Source organism: Monopterus albus, unplaced genomic scaffold (genome assembly GCF_001952655.1).
Source record: "Monopterus albus unplaced genomic scaffold, M_albus_1.0 scaffold182.1, whole genome shotgun sequence".
Lineage (NCBI taxonomy): Eukaryota > Metazoa > Chordata > Actinopteri > Synbranchiformes > Synbranchidae > Monopterus > Monopterus albus.
The window spans coordinates 1,255,309-1,266,056 of NW_018128062.1; the positions used below are offsets into that span (position 1 = coordinate 1,255,309).

The window sequence follows — 10,748 nt, forward strand, 5'->3', positions numbered from 1 at the left end:
TGACGGTCGCTGTCTCAGTATACAGTACATGAGGAGGCGTAGGCGCCTTTTGGGCATCGTAACCCCGCCTACGCTTCCAGCTCTTGCGCTACCGGTGTTGACCGGCTTTGTACCCTTTTCTCCCACTACCTCCGATATAGCTCTCTACCTCAGCGTGTTATAGTTATCTATGGCTGTGCACTTTCTAACGGAGGAAAGTATGTAGTATTGATGGTTTTCCACTTTCTTCCGAGACGTTGCTTTCCAACCGCTGAAAACAGAAGAAGAAGAAGACGATGACGTTGTTGGACTCAAGTGGCGCAGCAGGTGTTTTATTGATACAAGCAGGTGAAGTGATGTTTCTTATTGAGTGTTAGATTTTCACAGCTAGTTTTGAAACATATGGTTTTAGCTAATTCATTTTTTTTTTACAACTTTTGTAAACTAAAGGGTTTGTGTTGACATAACGTTACAGGTATGTTACTTCTCTACGGACTAACAATGTATATGCAGCTTGTTTTCTAGGACAGACTTACACGAATGACTGTACGTATTCATTAACCCTACAGGTGATATCTTGTTTGTCTAAGATGAACTGAGTTTAGGGTATTTCAACAGGTATTGCGCGTCAGAGGAATGTGATAGCAGCAATAAGGGGGCTCAAGGCGCACCATTTAGGAGGGTAGCTGGTGTGAAAAGCTATCATCCTCAAATGGTTGAGTGTCTTGTTGCCTCCACTTACCTTACTGACAACAGTCTTCTCTGTATGTGCCTGTCTCACATGCCATGGTTACAGGTTAGACTTGCTTGTCTGGTGTGCGTAATCTATGTGGAGAGGAATGGCACCCTGTTATTCAGCCTTTCATGTTGTGCATATTGGTTTTATTACTGTTTTTTAGTTTTGTTCTATTGCAGTGTGATGAGACTGTAGAAAGCATTAGTTCTGTGTGGCCCAACATCCTGTACATGTGTGACCTTGTAGACTAATTTAAAAGAGCTGCAGTATTTGAGACCTCACAAAACAGTCAATCTGTCAATAGAAATTTATAGACAAATTTAAAAGAGGTGCAGTATTTGAGAGCTCACAAAAACAGTCAATCTGTCAATAGAAATTTCACAGCATGCTCCTGGCTGGTTTGACTGAAGTTTAATTCACTTTCTTCCCTTGTTTAAATCCACTTCAGCTTGTGTTAAGCTTAGCTTTCCCTTTCCCCCTCTTTCTTCTGTCACCATCTTTATACCTCTGATTCACTGTGCACATGGATGCGTTCTAAAAATGGCTTGACGTCTCAAATAATGCTTGTTGGCATCACATCAAAGTGCATATTTGGATACTATTATGTTTTGGGCCATTATAAGGTCTTTCTGATGAAATACTATTGTTGTTTTTAAATATTAGCTACTTTTGAAGTGAAGTCCTGTATTAACATGGCCTTTTTTTTCCCAATTTTGTCTCCACCCCTGCAGTCTTCTTCTGTCTGTAGACCATCTCCTCCTCTACCACATCCACCCCTCAGTTATGTCTGGTGGCATTCTGCAACGCCTCAGCACATTGACTCTGAACATCAAGCACCTCAGCCGCCTCACATACCTCCTCCCTTCCGCCTTGCCATCGCCTAGTCCCACCACCACTGCCTCCCAGGTCCCTATCCTGTTTCGAGAGCCCTACGTCCTCTCAGGCTACCGGCCCATTAAGCAGGACTGGCGCTGCTACCTTCTCAGCCTCTTCCAGAGACACAATGAATCCCTGAATGTGTGGACTCACTTGCTGGCATGTCCTGTGCTGCTGCTCCGCTGGTGGGCCAATGTGGCGGCTCTGGGGTACACCTTGGATGCAGCTTCTCTACCTCTAAGCCTTTTCTTAGTGTCTTCTTTCACCTACCTGTTCCTCAGTGTAACAGCTCACCTCTTGCAGTCTCACTCTGAACATGCTCACTACTTCTTCTTCTTCATGGACTATGTAGGTGTTGCTGTGTATCAGTATGGCTGTTCACTTGCCCATTATTTCTACACATCAGAGCCAGCGTGGCGAGAAAGCTGGGTCGGATTGTTGTTTCTACCTGGAGCTGCTTTCTTTGGGTGGCTCTCCTGTGCAGGCTGCTGTTTTGCCAAGTCCAGGTATCGGCGACCATATCCACTGCGGCGTAAAATCTGTCAGCTGATCCCTACTACCCTAGCATATGTGTTGGATATCAGTCCTGTAGCCCACCGCTTGCTCACAATCTCCTGGACACAGGAACCATCACACCCCTTCCATGGCCTCCAGATTGCTTTCTTCCTGCTGTCTGCCCTCTTCTTCTCCTGCCCTATCCCTGAATGTTTCTTCCCAGGTAATTGTGACTTTGTGGGCCAGGGCCACCAGATCTTCCACCTGTTTCTGTCCCTGTGTACCATGGTCCAGCTGGAGGCTCTGTTTCAGGACTATGCCAGGCGGAGGGATATGGTGGTAGACATATTTGGAGAGAGACAGCTGAGGTGGGCTTGTTTATCCTTCCCTGTCCTGGTTCTGTTTTGCATCCTGACAGCACTGATCACAATGAAACGTATGAACAAGCAACTGAAGAACAAACAAAAGTGGGACAAGTGATGTGTTTGTGTACTTGTGTGTGTGTGTGTGTGTGAGAGAGAGAGAGAGAGAGAGAAACAGCTATGTAGGGGGTTTTAAACATGCCATATTATAATAATAATAAAACAAAGCTATCTTCATGTTTTTATTGAATAATTGTTTTTCTGTGTGACATGGCTTCTTGTCTGGCATAGCATGGTCATCTGAAATTTCCAAAGGGTTTAACCTATGATTCAGCAAAGAAATTGAGTTGATGCCATAGTTTTCTAACCATGTTTGCATAAATTTTTCCATAGTAAATCATCCTGACATTTAATTGCTGCTGATGACTGTTCTGAGGAGAATGCTGACAAAGTCTGAAACCTACCAGGAGAAAACCCACATGTGTAAACTGATATCTGTTCTTCAGTAAGTAAGGATAATAATAATATGCTATAAATGTTTGTAGAGAAAGCAAGCAGCTGTGTTTTCAAAATATGCTCTTTCTCCAGTTTTGGACATGGTGCCACTGCAAACCAGTTTTTCGAGTCTAACGTTAATGGACATTCTTTTCTGCCACACAAGCTGTCATCTGTCTGAGGTGTGCAGCAATGCCAGGGTTGAAAGACAGTGAATGAGCAAATGTGGGCTATGACGTTTGCCAAAGGGAACCTGTCAGATAGCGAGATTTAAGATAACGGAGGCTAGTTTACTGCTGAGGCAAGGGGGTCGACTGCATGGAGAGAGACTGACAGAAAAGTCCACATGAGTAAAATCCCTCAGCACATCTACATAATTACAATGAAGGGTGTGTGTGTGGCTTTGTTTTTCTCTGCTTGCGGGGGCCAAAAATAAAGATCACACAAGTGTCCCGGCGTCCGGCGTCACATGTAGGGACCCGATGTTGATCCCAATGATGTAGTTAGTCAAATTTTACAAAAACGGCATTGTGTAAAGTTAAAGCAAGCGTCAGCTTTGGCTAAGGGTTAGCAAGGAGTGGTTATGGTTAAAGATAGGTTAAATCTCCTGGAAATGAATTTAAGTCTATGTAGGGACCTAAAAAGTGACTAAAACAAGGGTACATGTGTGTGTTGGTTGGGATACTGTACCTGACAGAAGACTGCTCTGCAGGCAACAACAGTAAAGAAAATAATAAATCTTGTTGCTAAATTAAAGAATTTTAATGAGCAGAACTGGGAGCAGGATAAATTCTGGTTTATCTCAATGATTTTCACTGCATAGAGGAAAATGGAAAGAGTTGCAAATACTTGGCAAATGGTGAATATTTATAACAGGCTATGAATAAATCAGAGATATTTAGACACTATTGTTAAATACAAAGCTATCTCGCTCACCCTGTTTTTTGATACAGAGGAAGCTGGGCTAGTGCCAGTGTGTTTCAATTGGCCTGCTCTTTGAGGTACATAGTGTATTTTAGCCATGTTAAGACCACACCTTGTATTTCTTCAAATGTAAATTCCATTAGGATGAGTTTCAGTATCATTGTAGTCAGATCTCAGACCTTGTTTTAAAACAGTAGTTCATTTTGTGCTTATGTGAGTTAAATGAGAAAAACTGAAACCACCAGAAACTCTAGTTTTTTCCCGTTATTTTCCTCCAGTCCCTCTTTTTTTATCTTGTCTTTATTTGTGAAGGAAACTTATGAAACCCCAGGAAGTGCCAGTTTTTTCACTGAGACAGTTCTTCATATCACATCATTTTGTGTTTATTCTTGCCCTCACAACTGTTCATTGATGTTCTATGTAATCATGACACATTTAAAATTCAACATTTGTTCTCTCTGTTGCTAGAAGGCTTTTTTTTTTAAAGAATAGGACAAAGCCAGGTTGGATGTTTTCCCCATTTCCAATCTTTGTGCTAAGCTACCTGCCTGCTAGCTGTAGCTTCAGGTTACCATGTAAAATGTATTCAATTTCAATTAAAGTGATTTTTTTTTAACTCAAACATTTTATTGAATACTTAAACGTGATGGCACAGAAGAGAAAATTTTAAAAGCATTTGAGAAGGGCTATCAGAAAATGTGTTATATTCAGTTATTTCAACTGTGTGTTAGTGAACCCTGTGGTAGCATTAGAAGATACTCATACCCAGATGCACCTTTGCAGGGTTAAACTCACCATGCATCAGGAGGGTTATTATTTATTTTTTCATTTCATAAACAAGGCCTATTTGTTAGCAAGATTCATTCCTAAATGAACCAATTGTGCTTTAGGGATTATGTTCCAAATATCTGGAACTGGCACTGATTCTTGCAGGCTCCCTGACCATCTACAGTTCATAGAGAGGCTGTTGATTCTGCTTTGTGTCACTGAGCAAATATCAGTGAGAGGAAAAAACAATTGTTGAGAATTATACTGTCTGTCTTGCAGAACTTTAGAAGATTGTTATGGCAGCATGGTGCTACTGAACAAGTAATTGGTGTGGGTTTTACTTGGTGTCTACTTTAGAGGGTGGTGAAGTGTGTGATGTTTGCATTGCTGTAAACTAGTGCAATTCTTCCTTGTAAGAACAGCAGCACGAAAGTATATGCAAATCATGTTAAATTATTTTAATATAGTGTGAATATAGAATTACATAACTGCTCTGATGCCTTGGCACTGAATGGGGTACTTCTACTGACCAAGCAGCCAGGCTGATAGTATCATCTTCATTATTGTGCAGGAGTGGCTGCTTACACAAAGTGCATACTGTACCATTCATTCTAACTTGAAAACCTCTACAGGGCTAAGAGTAATATTCTTGTCCTTGATTTCTTGATCTCTTAATACTATATTTTGTCTTGTTCTAAGGTATTTTGATTTGTTTTCAGGGATTAATTGTGGGACGATCATTCTTGTTCTTGATTGCCTTTCAAATACTATATTCTGTTTGGTTTTAGGTACTTTGGAATTTGTTTCCCAAGATATGTGTGTGGTGTTTGTTCTCATGGTGTTTTGTTGCTGCTGGAACACAGGAATTTCCCCAGTGTGGGATCAATAAAGTCCAAGTTACCTACCTAACTTTATCATGTATATTACACCTATGTTTTATGACTCAGCCCCTGACCTTTTCAAAGTAATCAGCCAAAATGTCCTCACTTCCATGTGCAGAACTCAAACTCTGGAGCATCCTAATCCACTAACACTGGTCATAGTCTTTATCTGAACCCTGCTCCGCATTAGAACAATGATCCTTTTTGTTAGTAATACCTCCCTTCTGAGTATGATTTCAGTCAATCAGCTGCAGGAAGCAAGAAGACACTAATGTGGAATGAAGCTACAGTTTTTTTTTCTTTTCTGGATATTTAAACTATACCCACCTATCAGCATTTCAAAATATAAACATAAATGACTGTGCAAGTCATTTTACAGCGTTCATAACATTTAACTGCAGCCTATAACTCGGAACATAAGTATACAGTACAACAGCAGCCAGTTTTCTGCAGTCATGTGAACTGCTGCTAGGGGGAGGTGTTGTTTGAAGTGTGTGTGTGAGAGTGTGTCTGCCTAACTAGCTTATTGTATCACTGGCATGCAGCAAAAATACACACATGAATGAACACTCAGGTTTCCCCCATAATAGGTTTTCAGCCTGAGCAATTCCTTGTATTGATTCAATGGGTTCTCTGTTGATCAGCTACTATCGTTCAAGGTTACTGTGGCCGTATTTGTGTCTGCAGTATACAATCTAACATTCCTGGAAGCCATGGGCATGTCAGGTGCCAAATTGCTCAAGTGTAGATGTGATGTTAGTGATCATAGAAACACCAAACACAATAGACTGTTTGTGCCAGCACCTCCTTCTTAGCTGACAGAACACCAGTGAACAGAGTCCCTCCCTAAGTCACTTCTTTTGTGATAGCAGCTGGTGACAGAGCTACAGTGGAGGTGAAGCAGCATACAGTGTAAGTTGAACCCTGTTTTTTCCCATATATTGTGTATCATTATGGTTCTTTTTGAAAAGTATTTTGATCTGGACAATGCTAGAAGTTAATACATTGGATGATGTATGTTTTTAATGCATTGAATAACTGATTTTTCAAATTTCATCCTCTCATTCCATAACCCACTTGTTTGCTTACGAATTTCTCTTACAGCACATTGGATACTTCTTCTTTACAGAGCACAAGGACAATGGCTCCAGTAGGAATGGTTGGCATGTTAGGCTGGTTTTCATCGGCAGAGGTCGGAATCATCTCCCTCATCATCTTCCTCATCGTCAGCATTACTATCCTCGCTCTTTGTGCCAAGCGTAAAAGGTGAGAGAAATGTGATGATAAGTAATTGTATATTTCTGTCAAGACATGACTGTTTATAAGCTACCTTTGACTGATTACATTCCTGAAAGCTATTACTCAAAGGAAGTTAAAGGAATTCAGAACAGTGGCAATTCCTGTGTGAGAAGTGTAATCACTTGCCTCCCAATGAAACAAGTCTCCTGTTTGGCGTGGTTGTTCACAGTATGTTGGCTGAGTCATTTTTGTGTCCCCAGATTTATGAGGCTTTAATTACTATTCATCACTTTCTAGCAGAACAGAGCAGAGACTTGTTTAACTTGAAAAGTGGTTCCTAATGAAGGGTGGTACCAGTTTGAAGGGAGGAAGCAAAGAAGTGCAGTCAGATATCATCAGAAGGCTGAGCTAGTTGAGTCAGTATTATAAATGCATAAAGCTATTGATTAGTTCACTGTATTTTTTATTTTATTTTATTTTTTTGGAAACATACTTGAGTTATTTTTAAGTCTTTTGAGTAAGTTTCAAGCCCCAGTTGAGGCAAAGCCCAGTCAAGTCAAATGTTGTTTTAAGGCTGAGGTAATTGCGTCAAATGGGCGGGGCCTGGGCCATTACGCTTCAAAGGCCTCACCGTCCCAGTGAGAAATCTGTGTGTGTTCATGCATGCGTACATGGGTGGATTCACACATGTCTCTGGTCAGTCACTCCAGCTGTCATACCCATCATACCAGTGGGTTGTGTCACAGATGAATGAACTGAACAATAGCCTTATCTTCTGTAGCCTACTTCTGTACATTCCAGGGATGGGTTGTCACTCAGGAGTGAAACTAGAATGTAATGGTAGATCGCAAATTTAAAGGACCTATTGGGGACAGTGTGTGTTGACTGAGTCAAGAGGAAGAACAGATGTGATGCAATATTACATCAAGGAACACTTCAAGAAATAATACAAGGAAGACTTAAAAGTGATTGAATGTGTTAGCTCAGAAAACTGTGTTTATTATATTTTCAGTTGCTGAGGGAGATCCAATACTCTAAATGATTAAAGATAATGATTAATTCAGTGTATTATTTATTTAGTTAGTTAGTTATTGGAAACATACTTAAGTTATTTTTAAGTCTCAAGCCCCAGTTGAGATAAAGCCTGGTCAAGTCAAATATCATTTTAAGGCTGATGTAACTGCGTCAAATGGGCAGGGCCTAGGCCATTAAACTTCAATAGCCTGATGATCCCAGTGAGAGTTCTATGTGCATGTGCATGCATGTGTACTGCACATGGGCGTATTCACAAGCTGACTCTCATATCTTGACATAGTTCAGATCAATGTAGATTTGTCAAAGCAAGTCCAAGACAAGTGACTAGTCTTGTTGAAGCTAGTACCACATTAGGTCTAAAGTCTTGTTAAAGCAAGTTTAAGTCAAGTCTGAAGACCTGGCAAAGTGAGTCTCAAGTCTTGTCAAAGCAATTAGTAAGTCTGAAGTATTTTTAAATCAAGTCCAAAACATGTCACTTATCAAAGTAAGCCCCAAGTTGTTACAAACCTTGTCATAACAAGACCAAGTCTAGTGTCAAGTCCTGCCAAATCAAGTCTCAAATCAAACTTAAACTCTTGCCAAAGCAAGTCGCAAAAATCAAATCTTAAATTTTAGTAAAGCAGATTCAAGACAAGTCATATGTCTTACCAAGACAAGTCTCAAGTCAGGTCACATGTCTTCACAAGCAAATGTCAGATCAACTGTCAACTTTTCATGTCACTGATTCATGGCCATTAAAATTAAAATGCTCTGTCAAGAACAACTTGTGTCAGATAAGTTTAGGAATCTGGCTGAAAACAGTGAGCCTCACATTCTGAACCCTTAACCTTCAGCCCACTACTGTGGATGTAAGAGCTAAAACTTCAAGCAAACTTCTCACACACCAAGTTCTCGCTAAAACTTGACTTGACCCTGAAATTACTTTAATAATTACTTAGTACTTTATTGAGAAATTCGACCTGGGCTCAGCTAAGCCAGTCAGATGTAAATGACTCCAGCTAAGTTTAGATATAAAGAGGAATTTGCTGTGTACTTCACTTAATTATTGGATAGTGCAGTGAAGCAGGACTGTGGCCATTACAGACACACCGGAGATCCTGGTATACCTGATGATAAAGACAACAAAGATACAAAGTAGCCAGAGAAAAGCAGGTGGCAGACAGAGCTTTAAAGGTCTTGAGTCATAAACCATAATCATAAATCATAAAATCATAAAATAGGACTATAGGAACCTTTGTTCTTGTGCACACAACCTCATTTTTTTCTCTTTGTTGTCATCTACAGGAGCAATGAAAATACCTACAATGTGAACAGCACAATGGTATGAACTGCCCTTCTTTTCATCTTCCTCTCTGTGCTTCTAGTTGTGTCCCTCCTTGTCTGTCTGTCAGTCTCTCTTTAAAGACCTCACTCAATTCAAGCAACAGCACCTCCAATATCTAAATGTACTGTGCAGTATTTACACTTCATTAATTACCAATTACAAGCAATAAGTGGCTGATTATCAACGATCAGCAAGGGAACAGTAGACACTGTTGGCCTTGTTAGATTCAAACCATGCAAATTCATGGGACAAAGCAAAACGATTAGGCCATCAATGAAATGATGTAATTACTGTATGTGAAGTGTTGGAAGGAGCATTAGAAATAATTTGTCAGGATATTACAAGTGCATTATAAGCATTGCCAGCTTGAATGCCAACTAAGTACACACCCCATACCACAATCAAAGAAGTTCCAGACAGCATTAGACAATTCAACAACAACTTGATTTGAAACTTAATGAGGTTAAAGCACTCACTCACTCACTTATCACTCATCACTCATTTTAAGTTCAGCTTTGCTGGTAAAAGAGCTGGTTATCCTGAGTAGCCTAATTATTTTATAATATTTATATTGTACAATTTTCAACATTACAATTGGAAATTAAATGGCTATTTACACTATATTAAAAATACATGCCTCTGTACAGTAGCTGTTTCCTCCTCTGTCCAGTATAAAGACTGGCTAAGCTAAACTAACCAGCTGCTGGCTGTGTCTTCTTATTTACTGTGCAAACTCATACAGACATTATGTCCCCATAAAGACATTATGTCCCCATAACCCTTTCTGTCTTTCTTTATGACAGAAAAATGGAAGAGCAGGAGCCAAAGGGACTGGCGACGCAAGGGCAGGAGAAAACACTGGTGAGTTTTCTGTAAAATGGAGGGAAAAAAAATCAGATATTTACATTTCACTAACATTTTCTCATCCAAATTGTCAGACCCAAGTTACTCAGCATGGAGGAACCACAAAAACATGCCTCCCAGCACACTAGAGAGATCTAAAGTCCAATCAACCAGATAACCAGCCTGTTACAGCCCTTAACACTAACCCACGCAACAAACACTACAAAAAAACGGAAGTTCCCAATCTCAAATATAAGGAGGAGGAAAGAGGATAAATCAACACCCCACTGCACAGAAACCTGGTTTTCCACACTGGACAATGTCCCAAGTGGACAGATGGATGAAAGAAGGAAGGGTAGGAGTGGAAGTTGGCCCTGTTCTCTGCCAGCTCAAGCCACCATCCACACCATGAATTCATCATGTCAGCCCTTCACTTATATGGATGGAACATCTTTTTAAAATCATTTCTCATTTATGGATCCTGAATTCATATGACAAGAAATGTTCATCTAATGACTTTCTATTGACATTTTTTTACAGTATGCTTTTATAAGTAAGCTATATATGTTTTTACCTTTTGCTTGTCATTACCTATACAGAAATTATAATGATCATAAGCAAAATATGCACAGTCGTCTGGACTGATTTGAGTGTAAAAATCATCATTTATAAATTCTTGAAATTTTGCCATAACTTGCCTCAAATTCAAAAACCAGTTGCGATGTCAAATCATTGTAATCAGTTTCAGTCTTGCATGCAGTAAACCTACCCAAGTTCATTAATACTACTTT

The 10,748-nt window shown here is 40.0% G+C and overlaps 1 protein-coding gene across 4 annotated transcripts; it reads left to right on the forward strand.

The window, feature by feature from the left end:
* Window positions 1-15: 15 nt before the first annotated feature.
* Window positions 16-2,608, forward strand: paqr8 (progestin and adipoQ receptor family member VIII). 4 transcript variants are annotated; one of them, XM_020616962.1, is made up of 2 exons: window positions 16-327; window positions 1,447-2,608. In XM_020616962.1, exon 2 carries the CDS (start codon window positions 1,499-1,501, stop codon window positions 2,564-2,566), a length of 1,068 nt encoding a protein of 355 aa, XP_020472618.1. In that variant the 5' UTR covers window positions 16-327; window positions 1,447-1,498; the 3' UTR covers window positions 2,567-2,608. The 4 variants fall into 4 exon arrangements, with proteins under 4 accessions (XP_020472618.1, XP_020472619.1, XP_020472620.1 ...); XM_020616963.1 differs by lacking the exon at window positions 16-327 and adding an exon at window positions 334-454; XM_020616964.1 differs by lacking the exon at window positions 16-327 and adding an exon at window positions 452-525.
* Window positions 2,609-10,748: the final 8,140 nt, after the last annotated feature.